The sequence below is a fragment of the Chlamydotis macqueenii genome, chromosome 20 (assembly GCF_036417535.1).
Source record: "Chlamydotis macqueenii isolate bChlMac1 chromosome 20, bChlMac1.mat, whole genome shotgun sequence".
NCBI classification, from domain to species: Eukaryota; Metazoa; Chordata; class Aves; order Otidiformes; family Otididae; genus Chlamydotis; species Chlamydotis macqueenii.
Window position 1 is genome coordinate 263,940 of NC_141575.1, and position 27,560 is coordinate 291,499.

Below are 27,560 nucleotides of genomic sequence, written 5' to 3' on the forward strand. Positions count from 1 at the left end.
GGACTCTGGGACGCATCTCACAGGTCCCACAGATTCAGGTTCCTCAGGCGGTCACAAACCTGATCTGCTCTTACCACGGGAGGGACTTTGCTCCCCCAGTCCCCATCTTGCGGTCCATCCTCTCAACAGGTGTGGGAAGAGGTGTTACCAGCGAAGACCAAGGCAAAAACGTTGTTGAGTACCTCAGCTTTCTCCTTGTCCGTTGTTACCAGTTCACCAGTCGTGTTCATCGCTGGGGTATACTTTCTTTGACCTTCTTTTTCTGGCTGACATACCTATAGAAGCCCTTCTTATTATTCTTTGCATCCCTTGCCCAGTTCAGGTCCACCTACGCCTTGGCCTTCCCGACCCCATCCCTACACAACCAGGCAGCATCCCTGTACTATTCCCAGGATACCTGTCCCTGCTTCCACTGCCTGTGCGTTTCCTTCTTGCCCTTTAGTTTGACCAGTAGGTCTTGACTCATCCATGCCAGTCTCTTGCCTTCCTTTCCTGATTTCTTACACCTGGGGATTGAGAGAAAAATGATACATATAAGAAGAGAAGTTATCAAAGAAGATGGACACTGGTCAACATTTACCACATTGATCTTTTCCAAGAGAAAGTTCTATTGAACATCTGATTGCTAGACTATCCCTGTCAGCTGTGCTCGATGTTTCAAGGTTCTGACTAAACCTTAATTTCATCACTGAAATTAGAAAAGGAAATTTCAGATTTGAATACCAGAAGATATTATTACACGTCTACAGTGATATGCTGTGTAATGCAGTTTGGATTGTTTTGTTAGTGTATGAAATATTTTTTCCTGTTGATTTCAGTGTGTGGAGTTGAGAATCCAAGTGTGTAAATAAAGTATAATGGTAAGCGCAAAGAAATTTACCTTGCTATCCAAGTCAACATGCAAGTTTGGCAGTGATAAAACATACTTCTTAGGAAAACAATAGGATAGGTTCATGTCTACCTCTTTGGACTTTCCAAATCCAACTTGAAAGAAATGCAAATTTGGAGGGTTTTTCAATTTTCTGTAACGCATTTGGATTCTGTTGTATTTACACTATTAAATGGCTACACACTGTGCACTATAAAGTCTATTCAACTGTATTACTACTCATTCACAAGTAAAACATGATCACTATCTTTGAGCTAAAATGTTCCTTCTATACCTCTACTATTCTTTTTCAGAATATTTTATTGTTAACAGCATACATACTCTGCATTTTTAAACTTACAACAAAATGCAATTGCTGTTGAAGTAAACAAACTTTTTTTACATTAAAGTATTTAATTAGTGAAACAATCATTATCAATGTGACAAACTGAAAAATACAGCAACTTGATACAAGACTGAGGTAACAAAATACTTGCCAAAAACCTAGATTCCAACACCAGGGTTATTATGGGTGAAACAGTTCACAAGAATTATAGAAAGAATCCTTAACACAAATGGCATGCAGTGGACTGTTGGAAAATACAGCCAAAAATAGTGCAACAATTTTCACACAAAACAAACCAAAATGTTGAAATTGGTTTACATTATAATGTGACAAGTAAGTCGCAATTTGAACACTGCTTTCTTTGCCTCATTTTAGTGCTATTTGGAAAAACATGCATTTTGGCACTGAATTACATCAACATTAATAAATTAGAAATATTGCCTATGTACATTTTCTGTCTTCACAATTCTGAAAATAGTGATGCTGAGATAATTATTTTTACACAACTACTGCAGTTATTTTCTTCGATGGATGAAAACTTGTGCAGTTTGTGGTATTTTTGTGAAAATGCTGTATTAATCAGTACTGACATGCAATATGTTGTATTTCAACAGCACCTTTCAATTCACATTAAAAGTACCAAATGACAGCATAAAATCTCAAATTAGCAGCTACAAACTGTTTAGTACTTAAAAACTCATTTAAAATTGGTTTAAGATATTTTAATAATATTCTAACACTGCCATCATTCTGAATTTTTTTATATTGTGCAGCAATGTCACAATTGTGCTATACTGAAAAGATGTTTACTTAACTGTTGTGTAAAACTATTATTTGCTATGTTAATCTTTCGTCTTTATAAAGCTTTTTACATTCAAATGATAGTAGTGTGAGGGAACTCAAGTTACTTTTGACATATTTCCAAATTCCAAGGTTTTGAGTAGGACTGAACGGTTTAATTTCTCCACAGATTCATCTTCTGTCAATGACAAATGACTCGGTGTGAGAATCATTCATAAACATTGCCTTTCATTCATGCCACACTGTTTTGGGGACCTCATAGTTTCTGGCAAAGATGCTTCCTTCCTCTGTTTTACAAGGAACTGAAAATGGACTCTTTTGTAATTTCTCCAACAAGCTCTATGGCTTGTAATTTTAAGTAAAAGTGTATTTTTGAAGGCTAGAACACTGCACCTCTTGTACATACAATGACATATATAGCACTTCAGAGACCCTTAAATTCTAAAAGCCACTAAATACTGAGTGTGTACAGGCTCATTCTATTGCTACTGTATCAGTCAGCAGTTACTGTTCTTTCCAAGGGAGGCTTGTTAAACATAACTGAAAGTTGTTACAACATCCCTTAATTCATCTTAATTGCAATATGCTGGAAAAAAGTCACGAGTCCTCATTGGTGTTTAGTTCCGCTGTATCACATGAGAAATAGTAGGTATCTACATGCTTCTAATGTATGTACATTTCATTCCAGTAAGTATTCCACTTTACATTTAGCTTATATTTAGAGACAGATCACGTTATTCCCTTTTAAGGGGAAAGGGCTACTAATAAAGTAACTTAAAAAAAACCTCCTGATTTGAACAGTTCTATTTTGGTTAGTGTGTCATCATTTTGGTCACTGTTCTGCACATGGTTCAAACTCTATGAATGCTAATAACACAAAATACACATGGTCATACGTGGCACATTCATCAAAATGGCAGTCCGTGTAACACTTGCATCTTCATGAATAATCTCATGGATAACTAATCACAAAAGTCCACAGGTGTAGAATCATTCAGATTACGTCTTATTCTAACAGTCTGAAGCCATTTACTGGTGATAGGACTTCACCACATTCAAAAGCTTCTCCACTGTCTCTAATGGCACTGGGATGCTCTGCCCTCACAGATACGGCTGTTTTTCCTAGTTCAAAGTTGTGTTAATTCAGCAAAAAAGGAGAAGAAAGGTATAAATATATTTTGTATTACCACTCTTTTCACACAGCTCCTGAGCGATCAAAGAAGCTTTCTCAACTTTACATACACTTTCACGCATCCCAGGATCTAAATGCAGTTGTCATCAGGAACTGGTTTTCTTGAAAAGCTGGTATATATTAGGCTTCATTCTCAGGATTGTAATGTGAACACTTAAAATAATACAAAATTTACAGTTGACCTACATTTAACAATACAGGCATTTTTTTGTGGTTGTTAGAACTAAGTTTCAAAATAAAAATTTAGAAAATTAGGCAAGTCCACAGAATAAATACTCCTAATGCCAGAGAGCTTGTTCTAATGTAGGCTCTGTTCAACTAAACTGACTTCTATTATTTCATGGACTGTAAGCTAGATGTTGGCTTGCAAATTTCTCCTCTATGCAGATCCTGGAAAATTCGGACGAGGTTTTCTTCTGATGTCTTATGGTAAAAGAGTTTCAAACAGAAAAAGTGCTGAACTTAGCATGGGAACAGAAAAAAACTCTGACCACGGACAGCAGGGATACAGGTATGGATGTAGAGAGAGTTATTTCAGAGGAGAAGGCTCAGTCACATTTTTTTTGTTGTTGTTGTTGTTATTGTTGTTGTTCTCTGGACACTGGTATGGAGGCTGCTTTGTACTTGACGCACTGTCAGACAGTCTTGCCTAGCATTCATTGCCATCGTGAGTTCATAAAAGTAGTACCATGTGCCAGTACTGAATATCATAAAAGTGCATCATGTACTGGAATTGAGTGGAGCCGAGTCATCCACAGAAAGACAGAACAGAAACAAAGATACGGAATCATTCTGAGGAGTCAGGGCCATGTGATACATAACACCTGATTACCTGCTTCCCTGTACCAAGGAACTTCAGATGAACAACATTCAGACTGGAGAAAAAACCAAACTTGTAAGCAACTATGCCACTGGTAAGAGAATGAAAGATGACCTTTAGCACAACATTAAATTTAAACAGCCTTAAATGCATTGTCAGGGCATTTCTGAGCAACATAACTGAATGAAAAGAAAACCAACTGTCCTGTGCCAAAATACATTTTTCCCAAATAGCTCAAATGTGAACAGCAGAATTGTCCAGAGATTTGATACAAAATCTGAGGCAGCCACATTGCCAAGCAACTCAGTGCACTTAGATTATAAAAATGTTGTTCCGCAATTTTCTACTCTAATTGACACTTCGCAGCAAGTTAACACTGTCAGTCATTCTGTGCATTAGAAAGAACTGAAACCCAACATGGGCCAAATATTCTTCAGTCACACAAAGCAGCTTAACAATAAAAAGAACCGTTTAAAAAAGAATAGGCAGAAGATAGGATGCTCAGTTAGTGATCAAACATCAGTTCATGGCAGTCTCTGACCACAAAAAGTCGAGTGCTCTAGAATCCTGCAGGAGTCAGGATTAATCTTCTGGCCATCTAACTTGTTTGCTTTCACTCAGTGCATGAGACGATATCTGGTCCTAAGGACAACATTCACTTTCTGCTTTTAAAAGCTGTGTCAGAATCACTTTCAAGTTACATAGCAAAGTGCTGAAATATTTGTGGCTGGCTCATGTCAGGAAAACCATTCTCCTCTTCCTCCTTAGAGAACAACAGCCTGTTTCTTCAGTTTGGCACTTGAAGTCGCATCGATTCGGAGAGCAAATTATTCAAATGACATTAGATTAGCCGGTACCTGGAAGAGGATGTGAATTATTCAGCAGTATAATGCTCCTCAGCCTATTACAGCATTGGGAAACTGCAAAGTTACAAAGCAGAGTGGGCTAATCATTCATCATCCAATGTGTATTGGAGAAGTGTAATCAGTCCCAAACAGGCCCGGAAGAGGGCTAACCCCATAACTGAAAGGAAAGTTAAAGACTCAAAGGATTTTTCTATTCATGGACCAAATCCAGCCAAAGTATTCTAAGAAGTCATCAGTATGCACGGGTGAGGATATGTGTGTGTAAAGAAGATTCTCAAGCTGCATCCTGTTTTAGGTCCCATATGGATCAGCATTCTATTAATGTAACTTTTGGAAATCCTTTTAAGAGTGAACATTGGGCTGGAGCACCTCTCTTATGAGGACAGGCTGAGAGAGTTGGGGCTGTTCAGCCTGGAGAAGAGGAGGTTCCGGGGAGACCTGATAGCGGTCTTCCAGTACCTCAAGGGGGCCTACAAGAAAGATGGGGAAAGGCTGTTTAGTAGGGCCTGTTGCAATAGGACGAGAGGTAATGGTTTTAAAATAGAGGGGGGTAGATTTAGATTAGAAATTAGGAAAAAATTTTTTACGATGCGAGTTCTAGAACACTGGAACAGGTTGCCCAGAAAGGTGGTGGATGCCCCATCTCTGGAAACGTTCAAGGCCAGGCTGGATGAGGCTCTGAGCAACCTGACCTAGTCAGGGATGTCCCTGCTCCTTGCAGGGGGGTTGGACTAGATGACCTTTGAAGGTCCCTTCCAACCCTAACCATTCTATGATTCTATGATTCTATGATTTTCCTCAAGAGAAGAATATGCTGCTATATAAAGGACAAATATAGCATTTTATAGAACACTCTCTTCAATGGCACTTATAGACCCAGTCACTGGAGTAAATGCTAGCATGTTTGCTTTCTTTGTCCATGAGACAGTCCCTTCTGAAGTAGAGATGGGGTTACCTCACTTGAAGCAGTGAGTGTAGAGGTTATATGCTGTTAAGGTAACCAAACCTACAGCTAGACCTGCACAAATCCTGATTTGGTGGGAATTCTGTAGTTTTAAATGATTTTTATTCCTCCTATTGAAAAATTTGATCAATGTACAAAATGAGGAGTTATGTCTATCCTCACAGGACTGTGTGTGCACACAGACTGAAAAGAGGTATCTTTTCTAGTAAGTATCTTCTGGAACTTTTGAAAAAGTGGGCAGAAATAAGTTTCACAACCTTACCTGAGGCTTGTTGCTTTTGCATGCATCATCCAAATGCTTATGCCATAATATTGCATGAAACCTTGAACCAGTCTGGAACTTGTAAACATTGCCTACAAAAATAAGACAATCAAAGGCTCCAAATTTGCAGACAGACATGTAGTTTTAAGGGATTCTAATTTCTGTGCAGAAGCCAAAGTCCTGAAGTAAACCGTTAAATTAATTTGTACCTCAAATGCTCAAACAGGATCTTGCTTATATAATAGAGACAGTGTGAGGCATGTTATCCAATAAACCTTGAGTGAAGGGAGTATGAGAACACATCTGGCCTGCAAAGCTAAGAGGAGTGCATAGGCACAGAGGCCAAATTACAGCTACTTAGGTCACATCTAATTTACTCCTGGCCGCCTTTTCGTTAAGACTGTTGCGGTTACAGACAAATTTCTTATGAACGTTTTTCGCATCTGTGAACTTAGTTTTCTTTAATGTCCTATTGTGAGTTTCCTCTATGCCTCATTATTTTGTAAATTGCTTCTTGCAATCAAATACTTTGTGCATTTTAGTCAACATCCAAGAGATGCACTTTGCACAGTAGATGCAAATCCATGTCCAGCATCAAAACTGAAAATGTGAAAAGTGAAGGAAGCCTCAACAATCTTTATGTAACCACTCAAAGTGCAAAATAACTCCAGGGGCTTTCTGATCTTTCGAACTTTTTGAGGTTTAACCAAGGCAGAAGAGTTACGGCACTTCAAAATTAATTATAAAAAAGTAATTAATAATTACTTTAAAGACTTTTTTTTGGTAAATTGTTTGATGTTTGAAGAATTTTCATAATGTATTAATTGGCCTCAGTGTAAGTCAAGATTTTATATTCACCAATTTTAAGAAAGCTATTCAGAAACTTAGAGATCGGGGTATGCAGGCACATGGACACGCAGCAATCTCATACTGGTTGGGCAGTTTCTGCAAAACTTACAGTAACTGTCAAGATACGGCAGTACCTCTGTAGGCACCACAGAAGCACCACAGGATATTGTACAAATATGTTCAATTTCATTTGTACCCTCCCTTGAAAATTCTCTATTGAAAATCTCCCTCGGCAGTCTTTTAAATGAGTGCCACTGCAAGTTCTGTAATCTACAAACTCAATAATAGAGATTAATCTACTTCCTGTCACAGAAATATACACTGCAACATCTACCTTTGTCAGGGTTATTTAGCTGGAAAATATCAGGATGCTCAGGGTCGTCAGGCAGTGCCACCATCCAGCCCACAATGGAGACTTTTTTGCCAGGTGTTGATTTATACTGGAAGAGACAGACAAATCAGCCACAGCTGAGACTGTACTAGGGATTAACTTTTGACTGTAAAAGCTGTGCAGACATAGGGCTTAGCCTGGAACAGCAAGTACACTTCAAACACCCTTCCAGATCTGCTTATAAATACGCAATTTTTGTTTTTAGAACAAATTTAAAACTTACATGTTTTCTTTCAGTGCCTCTTAAAGATTTTGCTCCAAAGTATAGAAGAGTTGATCCTGAAAGCATAACCCAGTATCTAGTCCATGAGGAGAGCTGAATCAGAAAGGAAAAAAATTAGGAAAAACTCTGCATATCTACAACATTTCAAAAATCTATTAATAACAAAGTCCAAGTGCTACCAAAGTTAATTTCAGAAGCAAGGAATGGAGAGTTAGATAGAGCGTCTCCTGGTGTAAATCAGCCCAGCTACCTAAGTTTGGATGGCTGGCTGTGAATACAATCCATCTTACTTAGGCATCTCATAATAATATCAGGACTGATTGCTTCACAGTAAAACAGTGTGCTGCCTTCTACTGGACAAATCTTAGACTTCTGCATCTGATCAATAAAATTTATTGAGATAACATCTCTGCAATTCTTCAAATCTTTTGGCACTGAATGGTAGGGTTGCATATAAAAAATATCAATGAACTCTACAGAAAAGAAAAAATTACCAAATCTGTAGGACCAGAACCATGTGAAACCTGTGAATTCAGGTTAAGTATGAATTATGATGACTTTGGTGCTATGGGTGGATGCCCTGCAGCCTTCCCATTTCACCACAATACTAAATTTCTGCCCTAACAGCAACACATGCTGATTTATAGAGCTGCTCTGCTCTCACAACCTTGCAAATGCAGGGAGAAGCAAAACTGATGTAGATCAAATGACACACAAAGGTTACAACCTTGTTATAACCAGGTTAAAACTTTGAACAGAAAATTATTTTACAATTGATAACAACAAGGAACATTGTTTTCTGTGATATCAAGCTGCAAGTTTAATCAAATCCTGGAAATTAAAACAGCCACTACTGAATTAGAATCACAGGAAGAATTAGAATCACTTACAGTAGGTTTCTTTCCCTCTTTGAGTAATGTTTTTCTTCTTAATGGCCCTTCCATGGTAATGACTCCTGTGGAACTACCTAATGTACAGCTGCAGGCCCCTGTTGGGCTGGAGAGACAAAACATCGCCATATGTATTTGAGCAGACAAGTAAGGACAAGAAGCAAGCAATATAATTTAGCTCTGAATACATTTTTCCTCCATTGCCTTATATATATTGTATTATCTGACACTTGACCTATAATATGTATTTTCCTAGATACCATATACAAACCAGGATCCTTGAAAAACAGCATATCAACAAAAGGCTTTACTCTGGGGATTTAGATGTGAAAAAAAAAAACCCAAACCCCAGGAAAACTACTGAGGTCCAAAGTCAAAGGAAAAATAGGTAATTTTCTATTTTATTCTGGTAAATTACAGAAATTATCTGCATTTCTAGAAACTTAAGGCTTAAAATTTGGCAATAAGAGCTCCCACAAATGTCATTTTATCTTAAAATAAACTTTATCTATCAAAAAAGAATGTAGGAAATCACCTTGTCTAATTGGTAAAACTATATAACAATGCCAAATAATTTATTGTACAATGATTAAAATATTTTTTCCTTTTCCAGGATGAAGATAGAGCTTCCCACAAAAAACAGTGAAAAAGTGCTAGACTGAAAGAACCCAAGGACAGGCTAAGTTAGAAACGTAAACAGCCATTAAGAACATAACAACCAAAGACTGATTGGTAGTGATGACCTGTGAGAATTATCTGCTGCTAACCTCTCTTCATTGCCATGTGATCACAGCCCTGATGTTCTTGTAAATGTAAGGGCCAATGAAGTTTACCAGAGCCAACTAAATCACATCTAATATTGAAAAGAAGGAAAAGGACATGTGCATGATCTACCATTCACTTGTGAAAGGAACACTATTCTGTCTATGAACAAGTATGATAGTGTCATATAAACACAAGCGGGTGAGAGTGATACAAACAGCAACAACACCTATGCAAGAACAGCACTTCAAACTGGCACGAGCATCTTCTTCAATTAAATGGAATTGCTTTGTCTGTGCTAATGTGTATTCTTGCCAATTCTAGTTTTCTGACAGGAGCAGTAGATGATTCCAGAAAAGGAAGAATGAATGCAAGCATTAGAATTACCTGCTGGTGGATAAATATAAGAAATGTATTTTAGGCAATAATTCTTCTTTGTGGTTATAATAGGCTTTTCACATTTTAATCTTCTTCTATTTTTTATTTCTAGCTTGTATACATTTTGGAAACAAATCTACCATGGACATGCTAAGAGAGTATTTTCCAGAAGCAGGTATATTAGCTGAAGTACTGTTCCAAAATGTATTCCTTATTTATAATGTATGCATTTTTACTCCTGTCTAACTTCTTCTAACTTGTGCTGAAATCAGATGTTACTAGCTCAAGTAAAACGGCTGTACTTATGTTTACACATTAAATCAACATTTCTACAATGGCTGGAGCAAACTAATTTACACAAAATAAAAAACGACTTTTCCTGTCACCTCTCTTTGGGCTGTAAATGGATTACCTGTGTCTGAAAAGTGACAGTGTCTTAGTGACTAGCAACACTGGGAGTGCCTGCTACATGTGCATTGCAGATCTTCCATCTCTTTACTGTACAAAATCAACATATCATACTATAGCTCTCTGACACAAACAGATGTTACGAGTAGCTGTCCTTCAAATCAGGAAATAAATAGTGAGAAAGGGTCAAGAAGGTAATCTTCTAACATCATTATTTGTCACAGAAGGCAAGGATGGCCTTCATAACAAAACTGCTTCTGTAATGTCATAAAACCCAAAATAAACAATAGTTTTCTGCAATACAGAAGCCAGATATAATTAGTTAAATCAATAGTTAAACTGCTTTAGCATTAATAGGAATTTTTACAAGCAGGAGGGGAAGACTCCCATGAATTGATATGGTCATATAAGGATACTTTTCAGCACAAAAGACATTATGCTACGTAAGTGTAGAGACTCAAATGAAAATTTAGCACCATACAGTGAGCAAGGCAGACCCTGAACTGTACCTGTAGACACAGCTTCGACTCCTAGGAGAATTCCGGATCGGTACCCTCCAGTTAGGCCCCAGTGTGGCATATAAACGACCCCTGTTTGTGAATGCAAATATCTGATGAGGGAAATTCTAGTCTGTGACTTCAACAGGTAGGGTTTGGTAAACATGACAGAGAGAGTTCCCAGTCTTTTCAGGTCCATGGGAAAAAAACCACAATAACTTTACAGTGCTTTATTTCAAAAAGTTTTCAATTTTTTTTCCTAACTAATCAATAATTTTATAAAAATAACTACTGATTTAGGGCTTACCTATGTTAGAGAGCATTTGTGAATTTCTTAGCTAAGTCTGTAGAGTGCTCAGTGAGCGTACATGAAGACTAACTCACCTTTCAAGCCCTGATGGCAGCTCCTCACTAAATTCTGAGCTTTCACTGCTATCTAGAAAAAGAGTAGCAGAGAAGGAATAAGAAAAGCATCCAAGGGAAAATACAAAGCCAATGTATGTGGATCACCAGAATAATCTTTATATAGTACCATGGAAATTGCTTACTCAAATCATGTTTTAAAGGTGAAGTCTTGAGTTCACGGTAAAATCTAGAATTGGAAGAGGCTTACATGAGCCTTGCCATTTATAGTATCTCACTGACAAACAGAGTAATTGTTACTGCTGTGTTTAAACACCAGACATCTACATGTTACTTTGATTTTCATGATGCTGCTTTTCCTTCAAAAGCTAAGCACTTCAGGGACACAAAATCTACTTACTTTGTAAGACAATACTTCTACCACCACACCTGTAAGTCGATTCAAGTTTTTAGACATGATATCGTTGTTTGTTTTCAACAAGCAAGCACACCTGTAACAGAGGATATGCCAGCGGTATGCTGCTGCTAGGAGCCATAACAAATCAGTATGATGGTATTCACAGTGATAGTCCCTATTTCTCCTCCAAGCCCATGACTGATTTTTTTCTCCTTCCCTGGCACAGCTATTTAGCTCACAGTTTTAATTTGCCCAGAACTGATCTTCTAACGTTCAGTATAACACAGTGAGCTGTGCCTGTATTTTGAGAAGTTCAGAGATCGTCTCAGTGCCAAACTCTTCTTGGTCAAGTACCCTGCTATCCTTCACAGTCTATTTCGTATTCTATAAACAGCCTGAGTCACTTAAAAGGTAGCTTTCTCTTGCTTAGAACACAGATTCTCAATCACTTTGTTTTTATTATAGTAGTTATTTTACTAATTATAATACCAAAATGTAATTGTCACCATTTGTCATCATCCTCTTTCACGAGTTCATTTCATGTTTCTTTTGACGTCTTGGAGAGCACAGCTCAACTAGTCTCCATCTTCCAAAGCATACTGTTAAAATTAAAGTTTTCTTTGCAAAAAGGTAGCCTTCAAAATACACATCTGCTTTTCAGTAGCACATTTTTTTTTCCCCCTGGTGAAAGCTGACAGCTGCGCTGTGTCACATACAGAGCATCTACAAAGACAGCCTTCCCTCGGGCCACTTCTGCCAAAACCACCGGCACGCAGCGCAGCAGCGCCCAGACAGGGCCCACCAGGCCGCTGGCGGTTCTGGTCGACTCTGCCCGGCGAAGGGGACCGGCCCTCGCACGGCAGCTACCGGCCGCCCCGGCCCCGCGCTCCCGGGCGCCCCGGGCCGGGCCCTACCTGCGGACAGGCCGTTGGCGAGGGCCGCGCCCCGCGGCTGGCTGCGGGCCGGGCTGGGCGGCTCCAGGACGCTGTCGTCCAGGAGGTGGCGCGGCCTCTCCGTGGGGAAGGTGGCGCTTCTGCTCTCCACCACGCCGAGCTGACACATCGTGCTGGAAAATCGCAGAGGGAAAACCGCGACCCCTGGTATGGCACCGACCGGCACCCCCAGCGCCCCAGACCGCCGCTCGGACCGCGCCTCCGCGGCAGGCCGCGGAACGGCACCGCTCCCACCCTCCCGCTGCCGCCCGCTGCCGCCCGCGTGCTCCTCGGCTACCGAACCGCGCTTCGCATTTTAGTGGCCTTTGTAAGTAACAATTATTAAATTTCTGCAGATGGAAAGTTTTAAGTTTTTTGGCTCCTCTCTATACAAAACCTGAGTGGAGGCAAAGGTAGAAAACCAGAAAAAGCAGATCCCAGCTAAGCTGCTGCTTAGTGGTCCTTCACTAAGCTGAACTAAGACATCACCGCTCTATGACCGTGAATAAGTCATGTGAACTTCTTTTTCTCTAAGCTATCAACTGGGAAATTTGGTGGTTGCTGAAACCTTAACTGAGGAGCAGGTGCCCTCACTGAGCTGGGTAAAAATGTTTCTAATCCATACTGCCCAGGTAAAACAGTGCAAAAGGTCACAACTTTCCTGAATGGTAAGGTGTGCCAAGCAGCTAGTAAGTTTCCTTGGATTTATTAGCAAGATGTTTATTAAACAAAACAAAACAAAAAAATCAGTTACCAGTTGCTCAGTTGCTTACCAGGAATCCACAGACCAAAGTGGATGCACAGCTTTCAAGTACTGCCAGCATCTGACACTAGCAGGGAATAGTCCGCAAAAATAACAAACTGTCAAGAGAAAACCTAGAGAAGACCCAGTAAAGCCTGAAGGAGTCTTACAATACAAGAAATGGAGGGACAAATACCAGTGTTCTCAAACACCAGTGTCCTGCTGCTATCTTAAACCTTTGTGATGCATGAAATTGCCTGAGCGTTGAGACAGCCCAGAGAACCCACTTGTTTCCCAAGCTGTGACTCTTCCTGTGCCTTGGTACAGGAGGCGTAGGTAGACTTGCTGCTACTGAGGCATCAGGACACGTGGGTCTCCTGCTGAATTTCATAATTACTGACACGTCCGATGGACCTAAAAGACAGACATAATTTAACTGATTAAAATGAACTGTTACAGATAACCAAAAGGCACCATTTCTGAAGAACTGTTTCTTGCACATTAGGGTTACACCATCCATTTCTGTTACGAATTCATCTCTATATTCTTGAACTGTCTGGAAGTAATTTTTAGAACAGCTTTGTGCATACTTTAAACAATGAACTCCTACAGAAAGTCTTGGCACCCTTACAACAGCTGGATGTGCCAAAGTGTAATATGCAGAGCCATAACGTAAGTTTGTATTTTGGGCGTGAGCAGGAATGCTCACACATGTTTTGAATTTTGTTCACAACTCCATGTTTTGAATAAACTGTAAACAATCTGCTCATACTGACTCACAGCTTGAGCATGTAAGAGAAAGCAGGGGTTCTTCATGTATCTAATGGCCAGACAGATGCATTACTTCTCAGTCATCTGTGAGCTCTAGAGATGTCTCACTACAATTATTCTTCCTCTCATTTTATAGATTTTATGAGGCCTCACAGAAAACATGGACAAGCTGTTGCAGTTCCTTGATGCTGTTCACAAAAGGCTGGCAGTGAACTTTGCAATACAGTGGATAACAACATGGCTTATCATCATCCTCAGTGAATGCAAGGCTATTCTTGGCTTCACAATAAACAGTTGATATTTCACTTTTAAGCATTTAGTTGCGACATTGATGCTTGTGACAGAAGTGGGAATAGAGGTCATGAGAGTGGCTGTCCGCACCATATCTATCTCCAGACTTGGTACAGCTCAGCTAGCAGTTAAGCAGGCTTCTCCCTACATTACAGGAACCACTTCTTGGAGGCTCCAGCGACCTTAGCTTAGTCAGCTTCTGGCCTCTAACCTGAAACCACCTGTTAAAGAGGTCTACAGAGACAGAAACTTTGTGATGTGAAGAACTGCATACAACTATCATCAGAATCCTTACAAAAGTCTCTAGCCTCAAATTAGTGATGAACAGAAATAGAAAAAAAAAAACTCAAACAACTCCACAACATTCCAGGACACAGTTTGACAACAGGAGGTGAAGGTACGCTCGTAACAGAAATGGTTCCGAGAGGGTGGTTGGTCACTGGAACAGCCTGCCCAAGGAAGCGCTCACGGCACCAAGCCTGTCAGAGTACAAGGAGCATCTGGACAACGCTCTTAGTCATATGGTTTAGTGTTAGGTAGTCCTGCGAAGAGCAGGGAGTGGGATTCGATGATCGTTGTGGGTCCCTCCCAACTTGAGATACTCTGCAATTCTCTCTTTTATATAGGCTACTCCACCTCTCCCCAAGCACAGAAGTTATTAATCAGTTTCTTCTGCCTTGAACTGAGGATTCATGAGACATAAGGAGAAACAGGAGAACCAGTAATGAATTTGTCCTGGTAAGAGGCAAAATCCAGTACAAATACATGCAAGATGCTTTACTGTTCATATTCACTCTGCAATATCGACTTATATCAAGTTTTATGAAATACAGGAATTAATTTTTTCCAAATTAGTTGTATTTTTATTTCCCCATAGCCTAGACTCAGGAATGTCACTATGAACATCACTAAGAAGAATTGCAAGGGTTTTTCCCTAGCAATAATAGTAAAAATCTCACTCACAGTGTTCTGCGAGTGAGCAGATTTGCTCACTCGCGATTTGAGCAAACCGTTCATTGTGCTGTTTAATTAACAATGAAAGGAGCCTCAAGACAAGCAGAAAGAGGAAACTGCTTCCAGCAATAGAGAGAGAGGAAACGAGTTAAGTAGAGGAACCTTCAGTAATACAATTCATCAGATCATTAATTTTGTGGGAGAATAAAAAGAGAAAACAGTTTGTAATCTTGTTTTCTACCTTATTCCTATATACCATCTTATAAAGGACAGCATTTTTGCCTGCATGTCTTTGCTACCATCACACAACTGAGAATCTGTGAAACATGACACCAGTGGCATAGTCACTGGCATATGTGGCTTCAGAGAAGGTCTTATCCTTAACTGCCACATGCAGTTTTAAAAAAATGCACTTTTAATCATTACTTGATCTGGAGAGCCAACCAGAACTATACACCTGGGAGGTCGGAAGAGGGCTGAGTACAACATTCTGCTGCATTTTCAATTAAAGTTCTGTTGCCTTTGTGCTGTAAGACGACATCGGAAGCTTTTTCCATAAAGATGACAGGGTTTGTCTTCCTTTCCTTCTGTGGAGGCTAAGCACAAGTTAAAATATAAAAAGTATGAATCCAAGCCCAATTAGGTGGTGACTAGTTTAGAGTAAAAACTGTTTGAATTAGTATTTTACCATTAGGTCTGAAAATCTTGTCCACTGCATTACTAACCAGAATGTACAATTCACTAAAGTCCTTCACCACAAGTTTTCGTTATGAATTCTTAAAATTCATGCAGAGACAAATCAAATACATTCAGAAGTTTCAGAAATTATTACAAGTTCTTTTATTTGAAAACCTCCAGCCCTTCTGACAAGCTAAGGTTCACGAAAAGGAGTTATCTCAACATGCTTTGTTTGTAGTGCCTTTCCATCAGATATTTTTCAACTTGTGAACAGTAAAATACTTAGGACTACTGAGGTGTTCGCTACCTGCTAAGAAGCTTAAAATACATTAGAACTGAGACCCAGTACGAAGATAATGGCAGGTGAAAGAGAATTTTCCTGAAAATTATGAGCATGTATCAGCAGGAGTTTAGTCTGAAACTCAGCATAAATATCAGTGTTAATGCGGCCACTCTGAGGTTGCCATCACACCTTGCAATGCATTAAGTCACTACTTGTCCCTTAATTTGGCTGCAGGATTGATTCAGTTTTCTATTGCTTCCTGTTGTCTCACTCAGCTCTTTCTCTCTGGCATCAGTTCTAAATCCTGATTTACATGAAATCTTTTTTAAGTGGATGACATTATAGTTCACTGAGAGCTACTGAAGCATTATGTTTAATGAACTGTTCAAACTACAGCCTCTGAAAGAGCAGGAGTCTCAAGGCACAGCCCTAAATGAGTACAAGTATGGTGCAGGGCTTTTTCACACAGATGCTATGCCACATGTAAAAATAACAAATTTTCTAATACATAAGACTTTAAATGTTTAAGATTCTCACCGTGGAGAGTCACAGAGCTGAAAGCAGTAAGACTGTTCGATTAATTTGATTTTAAGACAATGTTCATTTGAAACAAAGCATGGAGACCACATCAAAACTACTTAATCTAGAGAAAGGCCAGCAAAGTAACAAGTCTTGTGCTGACACAATCAAGTGATTACAACATCAAAGTCAGCTGGATTTGACTCCAGGTACTTAAAAGTATTTATAGTTTCAAATGTTATCACTATCAAAATCTACAAAATGAAGATATGTTGTCTACCAACAAAAATAGTTATTTGAGAGTTTTCACTCTACATTCCCTTTTGTTGTGGTTTTGTTTAGTAGGGGGGGGCCTAAGGTGGTAGCTTCTGTAGGAAACTGCTAGAAGTCGCTCCCCTTTGTTTAGTGGACTCGGCCGGGCCTAGGGTGGACCCGCTGCTGGCCAAGGCCGAGCCGATTGGTAGCAGAATGTCCCGTGATAACGCCTCTGCGATAACGTATTTAAGTAGGGGAAAATAGAAAAAAAAAAAAGAGAGAGAAGATGTGAAGAAGCTGAGCGGGGGCAGAGGTGCAGAGGGGGAGGCGCAGGCCTCATGGGCCTTGCAGGCCTCACCCTCTGGCCTCCCGCCAGGCAGCCAACTGGGCCCGACTCAGCCCGGCCCGGCTGCAAGAAGTGGAGAGGAGATGAGCTGGATGATGTGAAGAGATTCTGAGAGGCGTCTGCCAGCCTGTTGTGAAGAACTTTTCTTGTGAGAGGAATGGCTGCAGACGCCAAGGTCAGTGAAGAAGGAGGGGGAGGAGTAATGTGGCTCCTGGCCAAGATTCCCCTGCAGCCTGTGGTGACGACCATGGTGGAGCAGGTTGTCCCCCTGCAGCCCATGGAAGCCCACGGAGGAGCAGAGATCCACTTGGAGCCCGTGAAGGACCCCACATCGGGGGAGGTGGAGGCCTGAAGGAGGCTGTGGCCCGTGGAGGGCCCGCTGGGACAGCCGTTGTAGAGGGACTGCACCCGTGGAAGAGATGACCCATGCCGGAGCAGTTCCACGAAGGACTGTGGCCTGTGGGTGGGACCCCACAACAGAGTAGGGGAGGAATGCGAGGAGTTCTTCCCCCGACCATGAAGCAGCAGCGTGAAACAACGCGTGATGAACTGACCACAACCCCCGTTCCCTCTTCCCCCCTGTGCCGCTCGGGGGGGAAGGTGGTAGAGATAATGTTAAGCTTGGGAAGAGGGAGGGGTAGGGGGAGGTTATCTTGTTCTCTGTCTTATTATCCTGCTGTTTGTAGTAATAAATGAATAGTTTTCCCCAAGTCGAGTCTGTTTTGCCCATAACAGTAGCTTTAAGGATTTCTCCCTGTCCTGATCTCAAACCTCGAGCCATTTTTCTTATATTATCTCTCCCTATTGTCTTGGAGGGTGGGGGGAGTGAGAGAGAGAGACTGCGTAGTCTTGTCCCCATCGGGGCTGAACTACGACACCTTTTATTTGGAAATTAAGACTCCCATTTAGGAAGCATGGAGTGAAATTTGCACTAATATGAATACAACACAAAAATATTTAAAGATTGATCATTGTAACTTGATTTTAATAAGAGCTTTTATTACCTGGACAGCTCCAGAACAGAAAAAGTTTGTTTAAAAAAACCTGAAACAAATGATGTAATGTGTCTAAAAGGACTGCATATCTAGATGGAAATAAGATTATAGAATTAGACTTCAGGTCAGGTTAAAATACTGCCTGGCTAAGGTGAGACGTGGCAAGGGTGACAGAATTTGTGGAAACAGGCCTTACAACTTAAGCCACCAGTTCCAGCTTGGCATTATACATGGCAATCACAAATGCTTTCATCAGTCCTGTGAAAGGAGGTAATGGACTTACTCTAATTCCTAGTTAGGTGTCTTTAGTGAAGATCCTGATGACAGAAAACAGAATGCTTTGTGAGGTAAGATGAAGACAGAAGTATCAGCTGTGTTGGTATCACTGTCTGGAGCGGCCATTTTCTATGTAGTTCTGCATCTTCCTCATCTTGAAGGCAAGAGAAGGAAATACATACCGTTTGGCTCTGTTAACCCTGTGCTAAGTTAAAAAGAAGCTTAAAAACCCTTACAAAGTCTTTGCATCTGCTCTGCTGTCAAACATCTATGAAGAAGAACTGTGAAGTTCAGAGTCCTCGTTAGACAGGCCTAGTGCTGCATGGTACACCCAGTCCAGCAAGAATCTGGGGTGCAGAAGGTGTCAGGATGAGTTATGGGGCACAGGGGAGATGACCTCACTTCTGTAAAGGGGTAAGAGACAAGAGAGCCTGTGCCAAGAAGAATGTCAAAGAGGGTAAGTGGTGAGATACTGATGAAAACTGCACAGACCAAGGGATGTTTATGGACATACCAGACTGCTGAGCAATTAGCTGGGGAAGCTATGCCTGATACTGCTGATAACAAAATTCCAATATGTGAATTCATTTGAGATTGAGTTATTTTGCTTCTTTTTTTTCCAATAAATGAAGTCATCTGCTACTGCTAACTCTCCTCTTTACTCTCCTGGCTCCACTCCTAGTGCATACTGTTACCATGATTGCTATTCTGTTATTTTGCCTTTCATGGAGACAAAGCACTCTTAGCAGGATTTTCCACTCAGCTGGCATGAACAAGGGTTAGTTTGGTTTTCATTATTTCTTAGCATCATTTTCAAGACTATGCTGACCTGCACAAAAATAATGTATAAAAATATTGAAACATTATTAAAAAATTGTTTGCGTTAGGGAACGTGAGACAACTTCATCAGAGTGAGCTGAGTGCTGTTCAGAGATCTGTGGGAAGAACATTTGGAAAAGCTTACACGTATCCCAATGGATCTCACTGTTTTTTCCTTTGCATAATTTTTCCATGAATAATCCTTCAAATGTTATAAATGAATGTTACTTTTGCAATCCTTCAGTAGAACATGTGAACATTTACAGTCTCCAGAGCTTTTAAAAAAAGCAACAGGGTGAAAGAGTTACAGTTCACAATTTTTCTCCACTAAAAATCTATCAATAAACCAATACTAGACATCCAAACAGAAAATTGAAAATGAGTTGCATGTTATATGCTGAAAAATGGAGTGGTTTTTTAGTAAAGTAAAACAGTCTCGACTATTTACTATTGTTTGGTGAGCAGCTAAGAAGTAAAACTGATACTTACCAGCTCTGTTTCTAAAACTTAATAAGGACATTCCAAACCACAGACTCTCTAGTTAAATCTTCGCTGTAAATTTTTACTGTTCTGTTGCCATTGTAACCAAAGTCAGTGGGTGATAATTAAAACTTTCAAGTAGAAAGACCTACTTTACAAAACACACAATAAAGAACTTGAGAAGAATTTTGTGCACAGAATTAAGAATGATACACAAAAAAATATCTAGAATTATGGCTATTGTAAAAGCATAGTTTTAATTGTTTGAGCATTGCTTTACAATTCAACTAGAGTCTATTAATGCATACAACATGCTAGAGACATGTATGTTATGGCTGCTTCTCAAACAAGAGCAAACTAAGAACAAGAAGAAAAAGAATCGGAGTCTTCGGCTGCACCGCTCTGTGCTCCCCCAAGTCCCCTCAAAGCCTGCCCCCTCCCTCCAAGTTTTGGTCAGACAAATTGAAGTCTGCCTGCTCTCTTTGGAAACATTATGCAACGGCCTCTTGCTGCAGAGGTCATGAAGATGACTTTGCTTTCTGAATGAAAGGACACTTTTTTTTTCCAAAAGGACTATGGACTATTTCTAATACCATGCCCTGGGAGTAAAGGGAACATAAACAGGATCATGATCCCTGTAGCTGTAATTAGTGTTGTTTTCTATTCTCCACCTCCACTCTAAGTAACAGCAAAAGGTACAGATCCATTTATAAAAAGTAATTTGGAAACCTTATTCTGCAGTGCATTTTTTTTTTACCCTAAGAACAATAACTGGTATAGCATATTGGTCTAATTTGGCAATCAAGAATTTCTAATTCTAGAAATATCAGAAGAAAAAGATTAATTCACTGTTTCATTCCAGACTTTATATTTTTAATCTTTCACAAATCCTCATTCTCTTTTCATTTTTTGCTCTTAAGAAGAATATGTAAAATCCAGGGAAACTTTCAGTAGAAAGCAGCATTATTAAGATGGCTGCAAATAAACTGTCTGGCTTTGCTGCACAGTTCTTTCCTTCTCTATATGTTTTTCTTTCACTGACAGTCCAGATGGACCACAATTTTCTCAACTGCCTTCTAGTTCTAATATGTGTAAAGAACATCCTGCTATCTGTTTACATTTTCCTTCAAATAATTCTCAGTTTCTTTAGTTTCTATTATCTTTTTCCTGAATAGAGGTGATACTTTCAATTTCAGGTGCTATTTTTATGGATCACGAATTGTCAGCACTTGTGTTACTTATAATGCATCAATGGAATGTGCAAAACCCTGACTTACACTTAAGCAAAAATGTTGAATTTCTTGCAGCTGAATCTGGAGGGTAGTGCATGAGCTTGGATGACATCCATATTGGCAGCAAAGACATACCCATTGTGAGAGCATAGCTGCAGGGAAACTCTGAAGTTTGAGTTCAACAAAATATATTAACCAATCCATAAAAAAAAAAAAAAAAACAAAACAAACCAAAACTTTTTGCATAAATTATTTCAGGTGACTGCTCTGAAGAGACACACACAAAAAAAAAAAGAGCAGAAAAGCCCCTTGTACTCTGGCTGTTTTATATGTTCTTAACATTCCTAGAGAGTAATAGCGTGGTAGTTAAAATAAGTATCAGTAAACTAGGACATTTAAGAGACTTGTAAGGAAGTCACAGAAAGTAACAGAAAGTGATAAAGTTAAAAACTAAGCATGATTGTTCTCTCCCTGATAACTTTATATTTACTTTGACAGAATATTTTTCTATAATTTCTGTGAAGCTTTGGTCTGTTAAGGAAAAAAACCACAGCACACTAATTCTGGCTGGATTTAGTGGTTGATAACAATATGTGAATCTCACACATTTGTCTGGTAGGGCAAGTATCACAGAGGAAGAGATTGGAAATGAGTACAAGTTTGAAAGCGAAGAGCAAAGTTTTCTGGATCGTCTGTAAACTTTTGTGAAGAAAACTTAGTTCTTCCATTTCTACCTTAAGTACGGTGTAGGGAAAGCAGACACTATGCACATGAAGCAATAACCAAGCACTTGCAGGAGGATTAGACAATCCTCATTTCTACACAACGATTGGCTGCTAAAGCACTTAGCACAAACTATTTATTAGTTGCCAAAGCAACCAGTAAAACAAATGGCAAAACTAAATGTCAACTCAGTGTTTACATGGAAAATGATGGTGTGGGGTTTTTTTAAAATTCTAAAATGCTGGGACTGCTGTACAGATGTCACCAGTGTGCTTCTACTTCCTACTTCTGGATGGTTACAAATGTGCAAGCATCCCAGTCTTTCTTCCTCCTGTTTCTAAATTTTCTACATTTTAAACTCCTACATATCACATACTTTACATCCGATAATTCTACTGCTTCTAATTAATTAAAATAAATATTAAAAGTTCTTTAGCAACTCTCAAAGCTGAATGGACTCAGCCAACGGTCTGAATTTTACGCCAATAACAAAAAAGAAAATACAGATTATTCTTTGTATACAGAATGTTTCAGATTAATTACTCCAGATTCCTAGTAGAGTGGTAACATAGTTACTTATTCTCCTCTCAAGAATTATATCAAGACCTACTTGGAAAAAAAAAAAAAAAAGAAAAACAAGGAGGAGGTGAGGGTCCATTCCAGACTACGGCATAGCGAAAACCCCAAAATAAGGGCTACCCGCAGCTGAGGCCTGGCTGTTGCTAAAAAGGACTTGTAAATGCTACCTTTACTGAAGAGGTTCACTATACATCACAGAATCATGAAGACTAGTCTTTGAGTTACTTAGTAATAGATAAAATTTTCTGGATATGGTAATTATTTTAACGTTATTTAATCTTTTAATATTGTTTTCCGAGACAGGATAAACACGTATATTTCAGAGAATGAGTAACCATTTTCTATATTCTGATTAGCACTGTGCCCTGAACTTTTCAAAATAACATTAAGATGATAAATAACATGCATTCAGTTTTCCATACTGAGCTACACTTGGTGTGCAAATTCTAAGGAACTTCATTTGCTTAGAAGGGTAACTTATTTATCATATATTACATTAAATCTTTTCTTTTGTTCTGGGAAAAGGTATTGAGTTACACCTTCCAAAACAACCTGTCTAATAGCTGTACCATAAATGCTGGGCACCTCCTAGCTAACACTGCAGGAACACAGATGTCTTTTACAGCTAATCCAACTGGAAACTGTGAACAGCTAGCATACTATAAGCTCTCCAGCTACATTCTCTCTCAAACCGAAGCAAGGCAGAATGAACAGACTTAAGTTGCTGCCAAGGAAGTTGTGTGAATCACACAGTTCCTGAAAGCATAGAATTAAACTGTTTCAAGCTCCTTTTAAAATGCTACTTGCAAGAGACAAGAATCTCTGCAGCATTATGCAAGGCATGAAATCCTCCTGTGAAAGCACTATTCACAATTATATATGCATTTGGTAATTACAGGAGACCATCTTAGCCACTGATACACAAAACATAGCTTGTTGTGAGACATCAACGTTAATCAGATGTCTGCCTCCTGTTCGAATTTACTGGAAAACCAGTTGGCAACCAAAGTGGAAAATGGACACATGGTTTTCTCTAGTACTTTGCAAACAGAACTATTGAAGGATTTAACTGTTTTTATTGAGCCTCACATGCATAAGATACTGTAAGGGGAAAAAAAAGAAACCCACAATGTCCCTGGCTAGAGTAAACTGTTAATCTTCTGAAAGAGAGAAAACTGATGTTGAGTAGAAGAGAAAGTCACAATGCTGGGAAGGAAAATCCATTTCTACCATCAACACAAGTAATTATACTTTAGGACATGAAGAAGACACTATTCCCTGCAGTTAAGACCATTACAGACTTTGGAATTATTACCACAATATCAAGCTTTTTCTCTGTATCTGGAGCACATGGCAACCTATACGAAGGCAGTATGTCACATGCAGAACTCAACTAGACTTATTGCTATTAGCAACGTATTAACTTTTTGACTATCAGGAGAATTGAACTGATGAGTGCCCTTACGGGCCAAGAACCTTTATTTTACCTTAAAATCACTATATTCAGACTCTTATGCCTTAAACAATTAACTGGAACATTAAACTACTGCTTAAATTATTTTAAGATCAACCCTTATCATTATAGCATGCTGATTGAAAAGGATTTACTCCTGGCACACAGTGGCTGAAGTGGAAATAATCTCAAATTGTAATCTGAATTCAAATAAAGTTGACTAAATATCTTTGAATGTGCTATTTTTAATTCTCCACGGTCAAATATCTCATTACTGATATTTGAGTATTTTAGCTAAGAATTATTCAAGACTAACATGACCATATTTCTATTTATTAATGTTGTGAAACAAACAATAAATTATTGCCTTTATGCTTAGTTAAATTTCAATCTGAATTCATGCTAATTTATGTAACTAACCTTCTCCAGGAAATATATATTTTTTTTCAATAAAGTACACTGGGTTCCCTTCAGTAGATTTTTGCAGCCACATAGGTGCAGGTCACTGAAAAGTCCATGTGGGTATTACTAAATGCTGATGGCATTCATTGTCTAACTGGCAGGGAGAACCCTCTAGCTGAGCAAGAAACACAGTAGTCCGCAAGCATGTCAAGCTTTTGAAGGAAATACTAAGAAAAATGGAGCAATAGGAATGACTCAAGACTTGGTTTCTAGTCATCATATTAATTATCTGTCTGAGTAAAGCAGCCTTACAGAGCATATAGAGACACTGCAGATTCAGAGGGGAAGTTCACCCTCTCCTAATACTGCCAGATAAGATACCATGCGATCACATATTCAATTGAGTAGGTACTACTGATCATTGTCCTGATCAATGTTTGCGGGCTCCAGCTGAGCTCACTGCAGTATAAAGCCATATTACTTGTTTGACTCAGGAGAGTTCAAAGTTCTTGTTTCCAACTTTGGAACTGTATTTTTAATTGCCTTCCATTACAGCTGTAATGAACTCTAAGCCCTCCATTAAGAACTACCAAGTACTGGTGATGATCACATACTATGCTGCTACGACCCGAGTTTGAACTTCCACAATCATCCTAATGAAATGTTGACATCAAACCCCCTAGTGTAAAGTATTTAAACACAAGCAGTACAAAGTGAAAGCTAGAAAACAAAAAAGTTCCCTCGTATGTGTGTTTCGCATATGTAAGCTATAATCATATGTGAGGCAATGTCTTAGTTTTAAGTATGAAAAAGCAAATCCTCACAAAAGCAAAATCAAATATTACAGGATGTGGTAGGCTGACCTCAGCTGGCTGCCAGGTGCCCACCAAGACACTCTATCATCCCCCTTCCTCCACAGGACAGGGGCAGAGAAAAAACGATAAAAAAACCTTGTGGGTCATGATAAACGCAGTTTAATAAAGAAAAGCAAAGGCTGCATGGGGAAGCAAAGGAAAACAAAAATTAATTTGTCTTCTACTTCCCATCAGCAGGCAATGTCCAGCCACTGCTTAGGAAGAAGGGCCTCAGCACTCGCAGCTGTTGCTTTGGAAGACAAATAACAAAGCTCTAATAACAAATACCCACCTTCCTCCTTGCTCTCAGCTTTTATTGCTGAGCAAGTCATATGGTACGGAATATCTCCTTGGTCCGCCTGGGTCAGCTGTCCTGGCTATGTCGCCTCCCAGCCTTTTGCCCAGCCCCAGCCTACTGCCCTTTTTGCGGGGGGCGGGTGTGGAGAGACAGCCTTGATGCTGTGAGCACTGCTCAGCAGTAGCCAAAACACTGGTGCCTTATCAACACCTTTCTAGCTACCAATACAGTGCACAGCACTATGAGGGCTGCTATGGGAAAAGTTAACTCCACTCCAGCCAGACCCAGTACACATGTCTGTACAAAGAAAATGTTAACCAAGAACTCCTTTTGAACTTACCCAGTTAAAAAAAAAAAAATCAACCTGTGAACTACTTCCTTATATTTTACACAGCAATTAATAATATCGAGCATTGAGGGGAGAGGGGGAGAGCGCCTTCCCGAAGAAATGTTTTCTTCCAAATTATTATTTCTATAGATTTTATTCCTTCTTCCTTAGAACCGAAGGGACTGAAGACCAGATCGAATGTTTAACTGACTCTGGAAATAGTATTCACAATGCTGAGATGAACGAGAGGTTGCCTATAAATGACTGGCTATTTGACACTTAGAAAGGGTTTCACAGCAGCCAACATGAAGAGCCGGGAGGTGGAGGAAAAACACTTGTATTTATTTTTCTCCTTTCATATTTAGCATCTTCCTTTTTCTTTTTCTCTGTCATTCACTTGTCTCGCTCTCATTTAGTGAGAAGAAAAGACATTTTGAACACCAAACTTGTCAGATGTGGTCTGGACCCCTTGAGTTTTTTACATTCACACATGGTTTAACATAATGAGACAGAAAATTGGCCGTTCAGGTTTAAGAGATTAAAACAGAACAGCTTTTGAGATAAGGGTTCCTATAGCAGTAAGTACATTTCACATAGTCTGAAGTTTGTTTAGTCTGTTCATAGAAATAAACTGTGCAATTGTTTATATGCAAGTCAGCAATCTTCATCGATGACTCATGCAACTGAGAATACCTCTGAATTACCAGATCTAGCTTCTGGACAAAGAAGCTCACAGCAATACTTCTGGGAATCATGGCGCCTCAGTAGACTCCCATATGGTAACAGGGTTAGCGGGAAACTTGGTATCGATACTGACAACCTTGGCAATTTGCTCTGGTCAATTCCAGGGATTAATTTTAGACCTACTATGCTGTAGGTGGGGTTTTAATCTCAGTAGAGGAAAGTCCAGTACATTTTATGCTACCTATTAAAAATGTGACACCTACTAACAAATAATCTTAAAACCACTCCTCTTTGTCATCCAGGTAAACCCATTCTCCAGAAAGGCAAATAACAGTACATCCCTCCTCTACAATCTGTGCAAATTAAGTCTTACTTCTGAAATCAAGTTGTTTTCATCCATTTAACACCAACGTATTTATTTTGCCTAGCCAAATGAATGTTGATATGTGTGAAATCAATCTTGATACGTGGGATATAATTTGTTACTGTAAGAACTTCCAAGGGTGAATATCATAAAGGAAGAAAATTATTCAAGACAAAGGACACTGCTCACCCAAGTACAAGCTGGCTATGTAGAAATTTGCAATAAAAATCAGAACTTTTACAAGTATCAGCGGAGTGGTGTTCTGGATCAAGGATGTTCTGAAACTGGGCATATGCATGGAAAGGGATCAATTCTCTGACAGCCTTTACCATGACAATTCTGTAATTGCAACAAAAGCCCATATTTGAAACTGCTCTTTTCCTTTTTCCTCAACCTTAAAGATTCTATGATAATTCCTCCAAAATCCCTCTGATATAAGATGGGTTTTCCCATACACTTCAGCGGAGGATTTCTGTAACTAAAATTATTTCCTTACTCAAATTTTCAAATGTAGTTTTATACCTGCAAGATCTTCTTTGGAGGAAACCAGTCGAGGAGAGCTGTTACCTGGCTCAATTCTTAAGGATAATCTGGAAAAACAAGTTTTTAGAGAAATTAACAAAAAAAAAAAAAAACAACCTCAAGAAAAGTTGAAAGAAACTGAAGAAAGTATTTATTTTGGCAGAGGTAAGCAGGAATTTTACTTTGTTGGAAGGGCAGTTATTTATTTTATTATGTAACAAAACAGTATTTTTTTTTTTAAAGTAAATCACTGCTTGTTAGATCCAAGAAAGAAACTGTGAGGGAAGTCTATGAAAACAGAAATGGAAATTGATATTTTATACTCCCTATCAGTGTAAAACCTAAGTTCATATAATCTTTCACCTGAAAAAAAAACCTCCAACAGTTAGTAAATTTAGATATAAACCTAATAGCAAACATTTTATTCCCTCTGTTTGTGAAAAGCAAATTTATTCTGTTACCATGTGGAAATGTGCACTCAGAAATAGCTATTTAGAAATGTC

The 27,560-nt window shown here is 39.2% G+C and overlaps 1 protein-coding gene across 5 annotated transcripts in view; it reads right to left on the bottom strand.

Annotated features, from left to right (window-relative positions):
• Positions 1-1,171: 1,171 nt before the first annotated feature.
• Positions 1,172-27,560, bottom strand: part of RALGPS1 (Ral GEF with PH domain and SH3 binding motif 1) — a 111,768-nt gene continuing 85,379 nt past the window's right edge. For all 5 annotated transcript variants that reach the window (XM_086763668.1, XM_086763667.1, XM_086763666.1 and 2 more), the window contains 10 exons: positions 27,058-27,125; positions 13,239-13,365; positions 12,192-12,343; positions 10,902-10,953; positions 10,530-10,610; positions 8,473-8,578; positions 7,583-7,675; positions 7,303-7,408; positions 6,120-6,211; positions 1,172-4,884 (listed from right to left, as the gene is read on the bottom strand). In XM_086763668.1, the coding sequence (XP_086619794.1) occupies positions 4,855-4,884; positions 6,120-6,211; positions 7,303-7,408; positions 7,583-7,675; positions 8,473-8,578; positions 10,530-10,610; positions 10,902-10,953; positions 12,192-12,343; positions 13,239-13,365; positions 27,058-27,125 (907 nt within the window). In that variant the 3' untranslated portion in view covers positions 1,172-4,854. The remainder of the gene's footprint in view (positions 4,885-6,119; positions 6,212-7,302; positions 7,409-7,582; positions 7,676-8,472; positions 8,579-10,529; positions 10,611-10,901; positions 10,954-12,191; positions 12,344-13,238; positions 13,366-27,057; positions 27,126-27,560) is intronic.